This window comes from Brienomyrus brachyistius, unplaced genomic scaffold (genome assembly GCF_023856365.1).
Source record: "Brienomyrus brachyistius isolate T26 unplaced genomic scaffold, BBRACH_0.4 scaffold37, whole genome shotgun sequence".
Taxonomy (NCBI): Eukaryota; Metazoa; Chordata; class Actinopteri; order Osteoglossiformes; family Mormyridae; genus Brienomyrus; species Brienomyrus brachyistius.
In genome coordinates this window covers 1,074,653-1,092,653 of record NW_026042312.1, presented here as the reverse complement: position 1 = coordinate 1,092,653, position 18,001 = coordinate 1,074,653, and the positions used below count along the sequence as shown (strand labels likewise).

The 18,001-nt window shown below is 45.7% G+C and overlaps 3 protein-coding genes across 4 annotated transcripts in view; 1 reads left to right on the top strand and 2 right to left on the bottom strand.

Annotated features, from left to right (window-relative positions):
• The first annotated feature begins 817 nt into the window (after positions 1-817).
• On the top strand, positions 818-1,924 carry LOC125722254 (cytohesin-2-like). Its single transcript, XM_048998468.1, has one exon. The coding sequence runs from the start codon at positions 1,325-1,327 to the stop codon at positions 1,850-1,852; it is 528 nt and encodes a 175-aa protein (XP_048854425.1). The 5' UTR covers positions 818-1,324; the 3' UTR covers positions 1,853-1,924.
• An 11,111-nt stretch (positions 1,925-13,035) lies between these two features.
• Positions 13,036-15,985, bottom strand: LOC125722242 (uncharacterized). The gene is made up of 2 exons (XM_048998432.1): positions 15,975-15,985; positions 13,036-14,948 (listed from the first exon to the last, which is right to left on the bottom strand). The coding sequence occupies exons 1-2, from the start codon at positions 15,983-15,985 to the stop codon at positions 13,850-13,852; spliced, it is 1,110 nt and encodes a 369-aa protein (XP_048854389.1). The 3' UTR covers positions 13,036-13,849.
• LOC125722251 (uncharacterized) overlaps positions 13,036-18,001 on the bottom strand; it is a 181,044-nt gene continuing 176,078 nt past the window's right edge. The window contains exon 2 of one of the 2 annotated variants that reach the window (XM_048998463.1): positions 13,036-13,325. The gene's annotated coding sequence lies outside the window, so the exon portion shown is untranslated. The remainder of the gene's footprint in view (positions 13,326-18,001) is intronic. The other variant, XM_048998464.1, reaches the window with a different exon arrangement.

The following is an 18,001-nucleotide window of genomic DNA, read 5'->3' as shown; positions in this document are numbered from 1 at the left end:
CCACGTTAATGGTGCAGTCATCATGGCTTATAAATGCTTATTATTGTTCATCATTGTTTGTGTCAGTAACGATAACATAAACAAGGGTAGGCACCAGGAGAACATCATTGGCTCTTGCATCGATTACTTTTCCCGTAACACCCTTTAGATTGTTTCCCTGAAGGGCAGCAAACCGACAATTTCGGTGTGATTGAGCTGATCACGTGTGCATGGGGAGGGAATGCGGACCACATGACCTTCCCGGCGAGCTCAGCACATCCAGCATCGCTTCGCAAATACAATCAAAATGTTTTATCTTTATTCACACTTTCTATCTTTATTCATTATCTCTACGATCTCACTGCTGGACGAATGCCTGGCATTCAGAGCATTCTTTATTAGCCATTTGCCTTTGGATGCAGTTTATTTGCATGCCCCAAAGCTTCTAGGCATCAGTAATTGCTTCCCACGTTACTCCGGTCCTGGGGTCTTCTGTAACTGCCCTTTGGGATTACATATATTCAGCATATGCTTTTGTCCGAAGTGAGGAGAGTTTGGGGTCAGAGCACTTGGGTCTAAGGGACTTGCTCAAGGGCTTAACAATGTTACGATGACTCTGTCTGCCATGGGAGTTGAACCAACAACCAAACTGGCAGAGATTGCCAACCTGCTGAGCTCCACACCCGCTGACGATCTCCTTTTCCTGTCTGCTGCAGTCTCCATGGACCTGAGTCCAGAGAAGTACTCTGAACTTGAGGACATTCGGCTGAGGAAAGGAGCCCTTCTGCTGGAGATCCAGAGGCTGCGGGAGGCGCTGAGAGAGGCCCTCATGGAAGTGGAGGGCCTTGAATCCAGCACCAAACGCAGCCAAATCTTAGAAAAGAATAGGCATGTCGCCATGGGAAGAAAGAAATTCAACATGGACCCTAAGAAGGGTATCCTGTTCATGGTACAAAACAATCTTCTCCGGCACACGTCTGAGGACATCGCCCAGCTCCTATACAAGGGAGAGGGGCTGAACAAAACAGCCATTGGGGATTACCTGGGTGAGAGAGACGACTTCAATATCCAAGTCCTCCAAACATTTCTTGGGCTTCATGAATTCGCAGGGTTCAACCTGGTACAGGCTCTCAGGCAGTTCCTCTGGAGTTTCCGTCTGCCAGGAGAAGCACAAAAGATTGACAGGATGATGGAGGCCTTTGCGCAGAGGTACTGTCAATGTAATCCTGGAGTCTTCCAAAACATTGACACCTGATATGTACTTTCATTTTCCATAATCATGCTAAACACTAGCCTTCATAATCCAAATGTGTGAGACAAGCCCAGTGTGGACAGGTTCATCTCCATGAATCGAGGAATCAATGATGGAGGCAACCTGCCAGATGATCTCCTCCGAAATCTTTATAAGAGCATAAAGAATGAGCCATTCAAGATTCCTGAAGACAATGGGAACAATGCCTTCTTCAACCCTGACAGAGAGGGTTGGCGCTTCAAAATGGGAGGAGGACGGGTGAAAACATGGAAAAGGCGGTGGTTCATCCTGATGGATAACTGCCTTTACTACTTTAAACATACTACGGATAAGAAACCCAGGGTGATCATTCCGCTGGAGAATCTGAGCATCCGTGAGGTGAAGGATCTCAGGAAGCCTAACTGCTTTGAACTGTACATCCCTAACAACAGCAGACAGCTGATGAAAGCCTGCAAAACGGAGGCGGACGGCCGCCTGGTAGAGGGCAATCATGTGGTGTACCGCATCTCGGCGCCAACCCCTGAGGAGAAGGACAAGTGGATACAGAGCATCACTGCTGCTGTGAGCACTGACCCTTTTTATGAGATGCTGGCAGTAAGAAAAAAACGGCTGAATAAATAAATAACGATAAAGACTGTGTGAATATGGTTGGATGTGCTATTGCAGAAAGTATTTATTTCAGAACAAGGAACTTTGCACCAAGTAATGTTTAACCTTAAGGCAGCCTGACCGAATTCCAGGTTTTGTTTTGATGCGACTTATTGTTCACTACAGATTTTATCATCGAAATGCCCTGTCCTTTTTTTGTATAAATGTGAAATTAAATGTTATTTGCACTGTATTGCTGATCTTTATGTCAGAGTACCTTTTTTTCTGAGAATCCACACTGCTGTAAATTTCCATTAACATGATTAGGATTGGGATGGAAAAATTATTTTCCATCTTAACCCATATTCTAAGCATATTGATTTCTGTTGTAAATTTTACTTCTACAGCAGTATGATTTAAGACACTAACACCAATTCATTTTTCAACCAGTAATTGTTAATGTGATAGGAATTGCATTCAACAGCAAATGCGTTCCACTTAACCAAATGTATAAATCTTACATATTTTGATGATTTGACATTCCCCCGACGTCTGTGTGATGTATTTCAGCAACAACACACAGTTAATGAGATCACTATGCGGAATTTAGCCGACTGTTATTTTACTGATTAGGATATATCACCCAAGATTGGGGTATACTATATATCAAGGGTCAGCAACCTTTTTGAAACTGAGAGCTACTTCACGGGTACTGAGCCATACAAAGGCTACCAGAACAGACTTTACCTAAACTTATCTAAACTTCATGTAGAATAAACACGTTTTAAATGCTTTTTTGGATATTGTCATTTTCAAATCTATATAAATACAAATGTGATTAAAGAAGAATAGCAACAAGATAAAATTAAATTTTAGTCGCTGCCCACTGGTGAGTTGTGGTATTTTTAGAACAGGTCCGTGAGTGACTCATGTGGTCCTTGGGGGCATCCTGGTGCCAGTGGGCACCATGTTGGTGACCCCTGTTCTAAATGGTATGTAGGGTTTGCAAACTACACCAACGCTTCTGATGGAGCTACATTTAGGCTTATAGTGGAATAATATAGTGGAAGATTCCTTGCGTGAGTGTCTGAGAGCGTGAAAGTCATGCCAGATGCATGGTAGTCGGCAGCCCTGCTTTCCGTGTGCATCTGTCTCTTACTTTAGGTGGCTAGAGATCCAGCATTACTCAGGATTAGGAGCCACTTGCACTGATAATAATTAGTTTCTTTTTCCCTTTGCAGTCTGCTGCTGTATAACATTATGAAATCAGCCCAAAAATCCGCAACCCATGACCTCCTAATATTTACCCGAAACTATGTTTTCAAAATAGCACAACTGGGCATAAACACCGCGGACCTGGAAACTGCTGAGCATTGAGAATCAGCGTGCAAAGGCTCTTAATTTGGATATGTTTGTGAAATGTTCTGCTGCACAGCACAACAAAGAAAAACAACTTGTCAGTGATAATGAAAAGTACAATCGGCATTGTTTTAACCATGAGAGTCCAAATGCTTAGATAAATTGTCACTTTTTCAGTGTAAGTATGCTCCTGAGCTCCACGATTCTGAATGATAGTCGGTTTCTCACTGAACCTCCATGCCACTCTGTTAAAATCTCTTGCCACCCCATGTAAAATTTTCTAGATCCACCACTGTGCCAGAGTAAAGACTTACAGTAAGAATCTTGAGTATTATTTCAACATAAACTTTGCTTGGGTGCTTCATACTTTAAATTAAATATAAATTATGGCAACGTGCAAAACTATTAAGCAAAATGCAACGTATTTGTTTTTCATGTACATAATTATATATGTTGATTATGATTCTTTTTAGTTCCACAGTACATGCAGATACTACAATCCAAGCATGCACTCTTAGGTTAATTGCTATCAGTTTATATAAAGATTTATAGAAATTTCAGTCAGAGACTAGCTTCTGATATAGAAAGAATGTTTACATTTTTTTTGGCCGTGGAATAGTTTTTCAGTGCTGCATGTAGTTTCTCTTTATTGTTTGAATAGGGCACACTTACACATCAACAAGTGTAGTGGCAGTTGTGATGTTCTCGCATATGAGAAAATACACGGACAACTTTTATTAAAGAAAACGAAAGGCTTTACTCTCCATACTCCAGTCAATTGCATGCATAGGCCTACTGCCGCATCTCACTTTGCCAACTTCCGCTTCCGTGCGGCTCAGGAGGATCTGGCTGCAGAACACTGGAAAGGGGTCCACAGCTCAAGGGGACCACCAGAGGACAGATGGAGTGGAACCGGGAACCAAGGGATTTGCCAGTGACTGGCACTCACTGTTGTTTTAGACTACAATAAAAACAGCTGTACTGGCTAAATAATGAGCATACAAAAAGAAAAAAAGACATGGATAGGAATAAAAAGGTAATTAAAAATAGAAAAACAACTGAAGAGTCATTCACACTGAACACGCGTCTCTGCTCTCAGGACGATGATCCTGCCAACCGCGCCAGACTGCGACAGACCGAACTAGAAAACTGTAGACTCAGTGGACAGCTGACTACGCCACCCTAGGAATTTCATCCAGCTTTCCATTGAGACTACAGTTTTGCAGTCTGTTCTGCCAAACAATGTATTAAAAAGTGCAGTGTTATACATGACACTGTAATTAGTTCAATTCAAGAGATGTACTATCAAGTTATAATAGTGTGATTATCATAATCAAACAAATATATGAATTCCTCTGATACTGAATTAAACAACCCTTTATGCTGTCCCTTATGTGAATTAGTAAAAATCTCCATAGTCATATGCAATTCCAATTCCCCCTTTTATTTATTTTATGGCAGACAGACAGCAGTGTATTATTATATTATAATTATATTATATTTATTATAATTATATAATTATATTATATTATAATTATTATATATATCATTATATTAGGGTGCCCCTCGCAGAAGGTAAATTTAATCTTATTTAATTACATTTTCTATATAGCGTCAGATGACAGCAGACGTCATTTACTGTAAGGTTACCTTTACTATAGAAGATATAACAGCTCCCAAAGTTCTTCATCTGGTACAGAAAACATACGCCTGACAGATGTTGAAGTTTATTCCGTCTTTATTCTTCTAGACGCCGTGAAAAACTATAAAATAAACATATTATTACATTCCTGCATTACATTTAATCTTACAAGACATTCTAAAAGATCCATGATATTACCGCTAAACAGCGGCTCATACATCACCGCAATTCCACTTTTCAATACAAGACAACAAGTAAATACAATAAATATAAATTACCGTGTGCGCCTTCTGACCAAATGCTTAGGAGTTATTACAGATCCTGCCGTGACAAGCCGACAAACCACAAGTTGACTCCATGAATCTCCCAGCATGCATTTACTCCTACCCTATTCCGTCACATGACCATGTATTCAAGGGTTAACACGGATCAATTAAATAGTCAGCAGAGGGCACTGGCATACATTTCACAGTATACATTCTATATTAAATCAAACCAGCAAAAGGTGATTATAAAATAACCGTCTTAGCGACAGTTACAGAGTGGCGTAGTCACCCTTTCGCTCTATAGCGCCCCCTACCCCTACTACGTTTATAATTATAATAATTGCCTCATGTGCAGTTACGCTGGTTAAATTACCTGGAAATGTTATTAACTGCACATTCTCCTAGAAACTAACAACGGTGCTCACTCAGGTATATTTATAATGGTCAGAAAGCTGATGTAAAGTCTGATATAGTGCTGAATGTGTTATTTTGTAGACAGTAATAGGTTTAATTAATTTTATATTCCATTACTGTAGAAAGCTATACTTGCTTACTTAAGGTATTTTGCGTTATTAATGTGTGATTTAAATGCAGGTAGTTTTATTACAGTCAGCTTTTATTCACAGTGAGTAGCTTGTCATCATGAAGAGGAAGTGTGACAATCGTGAGGTTTTGGGCAACCACAGAAAAGCAGGAAAGTAAGTAGAGACAGTGAGATAATTAGTGCCAGTCAGATGATAGACGTATACAGTATGTGAGTCAAAGGTTCTTCATATATTAATCATCCCATTCAGGTAACAAATCCTTAGAAATCCATTCCTGAGCATCATGCCAAGAAACACCACTTGTTTACTGATAACTGCTTTCATGTAAACTCTGCTGTGCTGAGAGTAAAGATGAAGAGGGAGAGACAGCAAGAGGCTGCTGACGGCAGAGAATGCAGGCGACATGGAGGGGAGTGAGAAAAGGAGCAAATATTGATGGTTAAGAGTGAATAATGACGTCACAGCAGCCTGATCCTGATGTTAGTTTAATATGCTTCTTAGTTTGGCCTGTGGTGTGTATTTCAGATACAGCATTTAATCAGGGAGACTGAGTGTGAGTCAATGGCAGAGAGAGAGAGAGAGAGAGAGAGAGAGAGAGAGAGAGAGAGAGCAGACAGGCAGATGAAGATGAAGGTGTATTAGGGAGGAGGGGGGAGGAGCTTGGACCTTCACCAAATCAGCCAAATGTAAATGTCACGTCTATCAAACAGGAGACCCTGCTTTCAGGAGAAATGGTTTAAAGATCACACTGGGCTCCCTTACAGCCCCCCCTCATCTTAAGGGGGGTTCTTTGTTTCTACTGTATAATTTGTAACACAAATGTCTAAACTGGCATGAAAGACACATTCAGCTCTTGTGAAGACTGGCATGTGAAACTGGAAAAGGCAGTGGGGAAATTCAGTGCACATAAAGACAGGCAGTGCCACAGATTAGCACTGATGACATGGATTCAGAAGATCAATCCTGTTAATATTCAACCTTCAGATGAGCTGGAAAGAGCAGCAGCAAGTGAGGAAAAATCTTCTGAAGTTAAGTACTTGGCACGGCAAGGCCTGGCTTTTCGAGGTGTTGGTAAGGAGAGTGGGAATTTCAAGCAGCTTCTAATGCAAACAGCAGAGGGCGATGCAGAGCTGACCATGTGGCTGAAAGGTCACTTTGATTTCACCAGTGCTGCTTAACTGTAACGCCTGTTCCTGGGTTGCCCTCAGTCCTTGTTATTGGTTATGATTCTCACTGTCCTGCATTGTGTCTTGTTAGCTGTGTATTTAAGTGCCTGTTCTGCTTCTGTTCTTTGATGCTTCATTATAGCTGTATGTTGTATGTATGTATGTATGTATATAGTTCTCTAGTTGTGTTTATTCCATCATTTAGTTCATTCCTAGTCATTTGCAGTTTATTTTGGATCCATCCTGATCCTTTTGGTTTTGATGTGTGTGTTGTAATAAACCCTATTTTTCCAGCCGTGTCATGCACTGCCGCAACCAGAAGAGGGCAGAAGATATGGCACAAAAACAAAGGAAGAAGCCTAACTTTAAAAAGAACAAAAAACATCAAGACTCATCCAGCATGGGGTGGTGGGTTAACGAATAACACAAACAATCAAAGAATAAGCAAACAAAAGAGTGAAAAGATGCAGAGATGACTGAGAAGCAGGGGATGACTGGAGAAGAGACGACAGGACCAGAAGACAGGAGGGATACAGGGAGAGCGGAGAAGACAGTATAACTGAAGAATGGGAGAAGAGGAGAGACTGCAGAGGAAGGAGAACATAGATGACTGGAGGGGAGGGAATATAGGTGCAACAGAGAGAAGGAGGAAGGGCTGCGGAGGAGAAGACAGGATAAGAGGGGAAAATGTGAGCAGAGAAGGACAAACACCCCCACTGCCCACCAAAGTGGACTTGTAAGTAAACCACAATTTTAGCCTTGGGCTCAATATCTGGACTTGTCTCTGTGTAGCAATGCATAGAATCCTTGACACTGGTTATGACTGTACTGTATTAGTCCTAAACCTGCCATTATAGTGTAAGAAGAAAAGATTTTTTTTTTAAATAAATCATTTTAAAAAAAGGTAGAGCGATGTAGCCCCCGGAGAAGTCCCCCCCCCCCCCCCCCCCCCAAAAGCCCTGTTTATTCCATTCTAGCTACCAGATGAAACTCACAATGCACCCCAACGCCACCTAACTTCTCTTCCACATGATGCACCTTATTTACCCTCTGAATCCTGTCTATTATTGAGCGTTTTTCTATCCATTTGATTATAAGCTTATTACACTGTATGTACATTAGTCAGCCACATATGCTGTACGGCTTTGTTTTCCGGACAGTCTGGGCTACTCAGATGTGTCATAATTCGATTTGTAAATGCTGGCAGTCTTGATATTATCCTTCTTATCAGGAAAAACTACTTCTGCATATAGATATTTCTCAATTTTTTGTCTCATCTAATATAAAAATTGGCAGGTAGTACAAATATAATCTTATAAATGCTGAGATTAGAGTATCTGTGATGCAGGAATGCAGGGGTTTCATTGGGGCCCTTAGTACTGTGAAGGAGTACATGGTTAGTGCCAGGCGCAAATGAATATCTTTGATTTTGCATCCATGTGGTAACTTGTTGAAGTTGTCTGATAGTCAGTAATACATGGTTTAATTATTATGATTCTTTATTTATTACTTTATAACATCTAAAAGAAACTGAAATAGGAAAGCTTATTTTAATTTATGGTCCACTGGATAAACACAGACATTACAGAAGGTTTTAGAGTCTAATGCTGAATGTTTTTTGCGATAATTTTTCTGCCTGCGTATGCTGTGATTGGTGCAGTGAAATTTGAGAATGTGTTTGTGGTCAGTATCATAGCCTCAGACAACAAACCAACGCTGTAGCGTGTCACTGTGTTTACATGTGAGAGGGGTTCCAGTTACATAATGAACTCGTTCTAATTGTTTTGACGGAGATCGACAAACCTAAAAAATAAATGCTGGTGTTATCAAAAACTATGTCCAGATTTATTACTGTCACGGGGCGGTTCGGGTGGACAGGCGATTGTGCGGGCGGTGGTTCAGAAAACCAGGCAAACGAGCAGGATCGGGGTAATCGGGGTTTATTCGGGACAAGGAGACACGGGAGGCGAGGGACCACCAACACCATGTGCACAGATCACGTAATGACGGACAACGATCACAGGCAAGACTCAGACTTAAATACACAGGACTGATCACAGTAATCGGACATAGGTGGAAACAATCAGGGAAACACACGTTGGCAAGCAGGGGGGCGTGGCACACATGAGGAGCCGACGAGCAGGGCATGACAGAACCCCCCCCCAAAGGCGCGCTTCACCGGGCGCGCCAGGGAGGAGGCGACAGACGGAACACGGGAACCCGGACCTGGAACCAAACGGAACAATCAACGAAGCACAGGAAACAAAACAGAGACGCAGAACACGGCAAGGGACAAGACGTAAGACAGGACTTGACAAAGGGCAGGGAACGCAGAGAGACAGACTAGAAAGGGCGGAACAGAGGGAACAGGCGGAACAAAAGGAGCGGGAGTGACGTGAGGGAACGACGGGAAACCAGGAACCGAGCGGGGCAGAACAAAGGGACCAGGAACAGAGGACGGCGGGACAAAGGCAGGCGGGATAGGGGCAGGAAAGGGAGAGAAGGAGGGGGAACCAAGGGGAGCCCGTGGGAGCCCCAGCGGGCGACGGGAGGCAGCCGGAGGGGCCGCAGGCGGCCGGGAGGCCGGAGCCGGAGGGGACCTCGGAGGGGCCGAGGAGACAGGGCGAGGGACCCGCGGAGGGGCCAGGGAGGAAGCAGGAGGGAGCACCGGGGAAGGGGACGAGGGAGCAGGAGGGGCCCACGGCGAAGGCCCGGAGGAGGGGGGAGCCGCAGCAGGCGGCGACGTCCGGCGGAGGGCCGGAGGTAGGGGCCCCGCAGGCAACCGAGGAGCCGCCGTCGGGGAGCCCGCAGGCGACCGACCAGGCACCGGAGGGGGGAGCGAGGCAGGGTGACGAGGCATCGGAGGGGGACCCGCAGGCGACAGCTGACCCGGAGGGCCAGAACCTGCAGGCGCCCACCGAGCCAGAGCGCAGGCGAGGGAGGGCGAGCCAGGGGGCAGGGCGGGAGGGACCCCAGTCCGCCGTCTGTGTCCCCTCCCTCTGCGGGACACAGACATACCGACCCCCGGTCGGGGTCGATGTCGCCGAGGTGAGGGTGAAGGAGTCACAGGAGCGGGGCCAGGGACAGGAGCGGGGCCAGGGACAGGAGCGGGGCCAGGGACAGGAGCGGGGCCAGGGACAGGAACCGGGTCAGCAGGCGGAGGGGGCGCCTCGGGAGCTGCTGCAGCGCGGTCAGGGGACGCCTCGGGAGCTGCTGCAGCGCGGTCAGGGGGCGCCTCGGGAGCTGCTGCAGCGCGGTCAGGGGGCGCCTCGGGAGCTGCTGCAGCGCGGTCAGGGGGCGCCTCGGGAGCTGCTGCAGGCGGCTGCAGAGGGGGCGCCTCTGCAGGAACAGGAGCACGGTCAGGAACAGGAGCTGGCTGCAGTGGGGGCGCCTGCCCGGGAGCTGCAGCAGGTGGCTGCAGTGGGGGCGCCTGCCCGGGAGCTGCAGCAGGCGGCTGCAGAGGGGGCGCCTCTGCAGGAACAGGAGCACGGTCAGGAACAGGAGCTGGCTGCAGTGGGGGCGCCTGCCCGGGAGCTGCAGCAGGCGGCTGCAGTGGGGGCGCCTGCCCGGGAGCTGCAGCAGGCGGCTGCAGAGGGGGCGCCTCTGCAGGAACAGGAGCTGGCTGCAGTGGGGGCGCCTGCCCGGGAGCTGCAGCAGGTGGCTGCAGTGGGGGCGCCTGCCCGGGAGCTGCAGCAGGCGGCTGCAGAGGGGGCGCCTCTGCAGGAACAGGAGCACGGTCAGGAACAGGAGCTGGCTGCAGTGGGGGCGCCTGCCCGGGAGCTGCAGCAGGCGGCTGCAGTGGGGGCGCCTGCCCGGGAGCTGCAGCAGGCGGCTGCAGAGGGGGCGCCTCTGCAGGAACAGGAGCTGGCTGCAGTGGGGGCGCCTGCCCTGGAGCTGCAGGTGGCTGCAGTGGGGGCACCTGCCCTGGAGCTGCAGCAGGTGGCTGCAGTGGGGGCGCCTGCCCGGGAGCTGCAGCAGGCGGCTGCAGAGGGGGTGCCTCTGCAGGAACAGGAGCCCGGTCAGGAACAGGAACACGGTCAGGAACGGGAGCTGGCTGCAGTGGGGGCGCCTGCCCGGGAGCTGCAGCAGGCGGCTGCAGTGGGGGCGCCTGCCCGGGAGCTGCAGCGCGGTCAGGAACTGGAACACGGTCAGGAACAGGAGCTGGCTGCAGTGGGGGCGCCTGCCCGAGAGCTGCAGCAGGCGGCTGCAGAGGGGGCGCCTGCCCTGGAGCTGCAGGTGGCTGCAGTGGGGGCACCTGCCCTGGAGCTGCAGCAGGTGGCTGCAGTGGGGGCGCCTGCCCGGGAGCTGCAGCAGGCAGCGAAGGCGGCGGCTGCGCAGGCGGCGGCTGCGCAGGCGGCGGCGGCGAAGGCGGCGGCGGCGAAGGCGGCTGCACGGGAGCGGGGTCCGCCGGCAATGGCGGCTGCACGGGAGCGGGGTCCGCCGGCAATGGCGGCTGCACGGGAGCGGGGTCCGCAGGCGGCAGGAGCGGCTGCTCCGGCTCGGGGACTGACGCCTTTTGGAGCAGGATCAGCTGCCTAAGGTCCCCTGCTAACCCCTCGAGTTTTTCTGGACCAGAGGCGGCTGTAAACGCGTCGAAACCTCTCGTTAAACGCGTGATAAGTTCCTCCATCTTCCGGTCTCCCGGGGGTGTCGGCCTCTCCAACACCCTTATAAAGAGACCCTGGAGGGTGAAAAACTGGTCCACCAGGGTAGCCTTTCTCCCTGGGAGAGGCGCGGTGAACGCCTCCGGGGAGGCTGCCGCTGGTAACGAGGTAGGTAAGTCCGGCGCGGGTGAGGTTAGCGTGGCCCGAGTAGGGAAGCGGGGCACACGCGGGATGGCGTCTCTCCCGGTCCGGATCCCTCCCCAGTTGTCCAGTCTTTCCAGCCGGTAGTTGCACCGCTCGAGGGGCGGTAGGAGGACGGAGTCTTTCGGCTCCAAATCTGCGAGAAGGAGGACCTGTTCCTCCTCGTCCTCAGGCGGGAGCCATAGCCTGGATAGCGTGCAGGCTCCCAGAGTGATGTCCGTCTCCTCTGGGATCCGTTTCGTCCGCTTGCTCTTCTTTTTGTGGTCCGTCATTCTGTCACGGGGCGGTTCGGGTGGACAGGCGATTGTGCGGGCGGTGGTTCAGAAAACCAGGCAAACGAGCAGGATCGGGGTAATCGGGGTTTATTCGGGACAAGGAGACACGGGAGGCGAGGGACCACCAACACCATGTGCACAGATCACGTAATGACGGACAACGATCACAGGCAAGACTCAGACTTAAATACACAGGACTGATCACAGTAATCGGACATAGGTGGAAACAATCAGGGAAACACACGTTGGCAAGCAGGGGGGCGTGGCACACATGAGGAGCCGACGAGCAGGGCATGACAATTACAGCCAAACACATCTCGGAGCTCCGAGGAACCTCCTTCTCCTTACATTTCCCTCCATCCCACTCTTCTCATCCCTCCATCCCTCAAATACTGTTACATTTGTCTTTTTTCCACACTCACACCCTGTCTTGATCATACTCTGACTGCATGGCATCCATATGCAGGGCAAACTATTTTACAGTCTTATCTAGTATAATAGGACATAAACATTGAATTTGATAGTTATCTTTTATTTACACATTAGAACACAACACATGAACATGAAGGGATCGTTTGCATTTGCAACCAACACCTCCGCAAACCCCCCTGCAGAATACTGGCCGCGGACAGGGGTGGGAATCCCCAAGCTGGAAGACTGTACTGCGTCATGTTAACATTAGCTAGCTAGTTAGCATGGATACAGAGTGCACCGGGCTAAAACTATAAAGGACGTAAGGTGTGTGATATAGTAAAACACTTACTAACTGGTAATGCACGTTAGCATTACGTTAAATGACAACTTTACCTGTTACCAGAATAGCCTCCTACACGTTCGCCGAATGACAGCAGGCAGAAGGCGGTGCGTTTTTCAGAAACACACCAGAGTTAAATTTACTCCGCATTATTTACCGGCACTTCTAACACCAACATTTGCAGCCATTAACTCATATGTGGTAGTAACACTGAAATTACTTTCTCTGCGTCAAAATAAGGCAACACTGTGATTTTGATACTTTATCATTTATACTTAACTGTACCTTCCTCCCATTCCTCCGTCTCTGCTTATTGACATTTAGGAGAGTGTCAGATATAAATTAACAATTCAAAATTATCAAACAAAGACAGACACAACACTGAAGAGATGACAAAGACACAGTTTGAAAAGTAAATATGTTTTATTGCAAATCTCTTATCTTAACATAGCCTACCTTATCATATGTTAACTTAACCCATCTTATATTTTAACTTAGCCTATCATCATATTTTAACTTAGCCTATCTTATGATATTTTAACTTAGCCTATCTTATCATATGTTAACTTAGGCTAAGATAAAATATGATAGGCTATCTTATTATATTTTAACTTAGCCTATCTTATCATATAACTTAACCTATCTTATCTTATTATATTTCAACTTAGCTTATATTAATATATTTCGTCTTAGCCTATCTTATATTTTAACTTAGCATGTCTTATCCTATCGTATCTTATAGCTACATTAACACTTAAACAGTATCTCTTTCCGTTGGGTCCCGCGGGATCCCAGTCCCAATGCAGGGCTCTAACACGGGTATTCTAAGAAAAAGAAAATAAACACTTTACTTAACTTTACTTAAAGCAGTCATATAACTAATAAATAAATAAATAAATAAATACCCAATTAATGCCTTATAAATCATTTATAAAAGTATTAAAAACACGGCTGTAAATACTTATACAAAGGCATAACACATTATAGCTATCTTGATAATGCATTATGAATGCTCTGATCTATATATACACAATAAATATCTTCATAATACATTATATCGGCCATTAATCCATAATAAACATGGCTATAATGTGTTATGCTTTTTTTTCTTCAATATAATATATTTATGGATGCATTACAGTGCATTGTGAAGGTGTCAATAATGCAGTTATATTACTGCTTTAAGTCATTTGTAAACCTGAATTCACAGCCTTATAATTACTGCCTCTTGCTACTTCTTCTGAAGGGCAGGGGACAGCAGAAGAAGCACCACTTCATCTTCTTCTTCTTCTTGTGGCTCTTCTCAGTATCATCTTCAGAAAGATCTTCGGCATTCACATGGAATGATACTTCTTCTTCACTGTAGATCTTCTCGGCAGCATCAGCATCTTCTTTTGTTTTATCTGTCTTCATCACTTCAGTCTCGTCCTCTTCCTCAGGTCCTTCTTCTGGTATAGTCAGTAGCTGTGATCTGTCTTCAGATGCCACCATACACTGAAACCTGACCAGTGTGGTAGCATCAGCATCTTCTGCCTGCTGGAATACCACATCAGCTTCTTCATTTTCCTCAGGTCCATCTTCCTGTAAAGTCTGCAGCAATATTCTGGCTACATATGCCGCCATGCACTGCCAACTGTCCACTGTGGCAGCATCAGTGTCTTCTGCTTCCTGAAGCTCCTCATCTGTTTCTTCATCTTCCTCAAGGTCTTCCTCCTGGATGGGATCTAGCCAAGTTCTGCCTACTTGTGACACCACATATTCCACAGCATTCCCTGTACTTTTCCCTCCTCCTCCCTTAACCTCCTCCACATTCACTCCCACCTCACATACATTCTCCTCACCTCCATTTAGCATATCCATCATACTAATACCAGCCTCTGTCCCCTCCATCACAACCCTGGAGGCCTTCCCCTCAAATGTTCCCCACTCTGGTACCTCCACATATTCCTCACTACGCTGCCCCCTTACCTCACCTTCCCCCCGGCTTGTCCGGTCCTTCCTGACTTTCTTTTTTTTGTTAAGGTAGCAAGTTTTATAAATTTCCCAGTCTTCAGATGAAAGGCCGTAATTACTCTGAAGACTTTGAGATGAAATACTAGTGCTGGCTAGCAGTCCATCCTTTCCCACACTCTCCCCTCCCTTACCCAAATCGGTAGACCCCCCCAATCCCCCCTTAACCCCCCCAGCCTGGACAGTGGGGAGTGTCACTGGTGAGAACTCCTCCACACCTTCTCCCCAGTTGATCACTTCATCCCACAGGTTCCAGGCTTCCCAGTGTTGGGTGTTGGTCCATCGATCAGCTCTCTCAATTCGCTCTCTGGGGAATAAATGAGAGATTAACCAGCACTTAACAGAGATAATAAAATAAATAAAGAGCTGGAAATTCTTCAACCATACAGAAAATACAATTGTTATAATTATTATAATAAATAATTACAGGGTTCACATATATAAAAAAGAAAGAATAAAAGAAACAGCGAGCAAGATTGCAAAAAAAATCTACTGTAAAATGCACGATACTGTAAGTGCAATAGCATATTAAACAGTAATGTCACCAAATTATAACTAGAATCAAATACGAAATAACTGTACTCCACATCAAATGAATACCCAGATAAATACTACCAAGCACTGAGTTAACACTAACCAAGCTAAGAATATTTGAAAGTGTTAATCCTGTGTAACAATGTAAATAGATGTAATGATAAACTTAGAAGCATCTAGCCTACTCCGAAAGTAATGGCCCAAATTTTTTTTAACAATTTACCTACCACCCTGTACAGTAGGGGGTCCCAACTTCCGGTCGGTGTTCCGGTACCGTCCGCGCGGAGTATTGCACCGGGCGGCAGACAACCGGGGGTAGAGGAGCCAGCCGTCCCGTTTATTAGGGGATCGCGCCGTTTTGGAAAGAAAGCTGCCCGTATTGATGTACGGAAATACGCCATTAGCCCCGCATGTCCGTATACACCGTCAATCTCCCGCCGCTCGGCGTGGGAACCCCCAAATTATACCGCCGTCTTACCCATCCGTGACACTTTTCTACGACGGAAACCGATCCGCGGACATCGAAAGGTTGGGAAGCCCTACTAAACTAGCATGTTTGAGATGAATTTACTAACCAAATAGTCTGTCATTATTTAAATATTAGCAACCAGAGTAGCAATAAAAACCACTGCACTTTAAATGACGTTTAAAAATATGTAATATTAAAAAAATATGTAATGTTTTTATTGTATTATAGACATTTACTATGTCATTATAGTATAAAAGGCTAAATAATCAAAGTAGCACAACATCAGTTGAAGAATTCAAAGACATTTTGGAGAGCTAACAAGCTACTCACCTCTGCGCCATTTTCACTCAGAGTTTGTTGTGCTTCAAACGGTAAAGTTTGTTTACGTTGTTTCTATGGAAACTGCTCTGACTCTCCGCTTGACCGTAATATAAAGGCATGTATGCAGTAATTTTCTGATTGCAGATTTGATCCCTATGCAGTAATTGACCACTGACCTCTTGGACCCTCTGGGCTGCCTTCACCTGCATTGAGGCAGCTGTTACGTTTGCTGTCATTACATTCAGCCCAAAATATCAAAGTACAGGATTTAAGATTTGAATTAGTAACAGGACCGTGGGAAACAAAACATATATGTTATTGATCCCTCGAAGAAAGTTTTCAATTTTCTCCTTCTTTCAGTTCTTAAATAACGTGTCAGTTTTTGCTCTGTTTGGTTGGGATTTACCATTTTAACATTGTAGCAGTTCCTAGGCAATACACAGACAAATTCTTTTTTTTAGGATGGAATTGTTATGCTATAAACGATTACCTTCACGTTTCAACAAAGGTACTTGCTTTTGATATATAATTTTTTGTACATGTGTACTCTGGTCATACCCCTTGTACATATGGATGGCATGGAAGGACAGTCACTGCTGTCACCTATACTGTCCCTGTCTGCTTTTCTCATTTAAGTGTTGATACGGCAAAAGAAGATGGACCTTTTGTAGAAATTTCCAGCCAGAGACTTGGTTCCTATATGAAGAGAATATTTTATTTTAATTCAGGCTAAGAAACTACAGAAAACCAGCTCTGCATGTGATCTCCCCTTTACTGCACAAGGAGGGCACACACATCAACAATTAGCAATGCAGCAAAATACAGATGAACAATTTCTCACAGTTTCAGAATAAATCAGATTTCTCTGTAATTCAGAGATTGTCTAAGACTAGATCATTTTCTGCACTTGAACCTAATTTCAAGATAAATGACACCTGGGTCTATTAAAAGAAGGTGATGCTGCCTGACCCACCAACCAAGGCTGGGAGGAAAGGGAGGAATACTAGTCAAAGGAAGGAAGAAAAGCAGCCCACCCTGTCTCATGGTCATGGATACAAAAGTCAGGGAGTGTTACGAAGAAGACACCACACTTAAGACCATTGGTTTTATGCACTGAATTACACCAGATAGAGTTTTTGCATTCTAGCTGTGTTACGTAACATTCCTCAGCCTTCATTTGTTTCCACAGAATGCAGGACATAATTTAGGGTGCCAAACAAGATAGCGGAACTGCAGTATAGCCAATTATTTGTTTCAGTAGTTTTATAACAACTCGAACATAAAATGTTTGTTTTTCTTAGATAAAAGTCCAGTTGAAACAGACTTTATTTTTAAATGTTAGATTGGATTTAAGAGATGGAACATGTTGCTTGTGTTAATACTGCTTTGATTTTGAGGATGAAGTCTGAAGTGTAGGTGACGTGTAACAGGTTGTTATTTTACTTTTAATTTATAATTATACAAGATTCTGTTTTCCTTCTTCTGTCTAACCTGATGGGTACAATATCCTTTAAACTTTCCCATGATGCTTTTGTCCTGCATCGCCCCTCCCTCTGTCTTTTCCCCTTTATAAGGGTCCCGACCTCATTTCCTCTTCCCTTTGGTGTATTGCACACGTGGGAAGAGGTGAGGATCTAGTGGCAGGGTCCCCCGAGTTAATAAATCAATTGTATAATTATGACCCATATATATTATATTTGATTTATTATTCATCATAAGCAGGGGATAGAAAACACGTCTATACATAAGTATATACATTGTTTTACTTTGTGCAGAGAGAGCGAGAGGGCCAGAGCATATGAAGTTTACCCCTTTCCTTATTGTTCCCAACAGTTTCAATAAAATCCAGGAACGACAACGGCGTCTGTAATATCCCTTCCTCCTGCACCCCACACACACCTGATAACACCCCAAAACACAATGCAGAGTATAGGCAGGGAATGACCGGTTACATAGGTACACTAGTGTGGCTTGTAAATATGCCCTTAATTTATGCCTGAATATCCCTCCCATATAGTGGCTGACCACATATCATG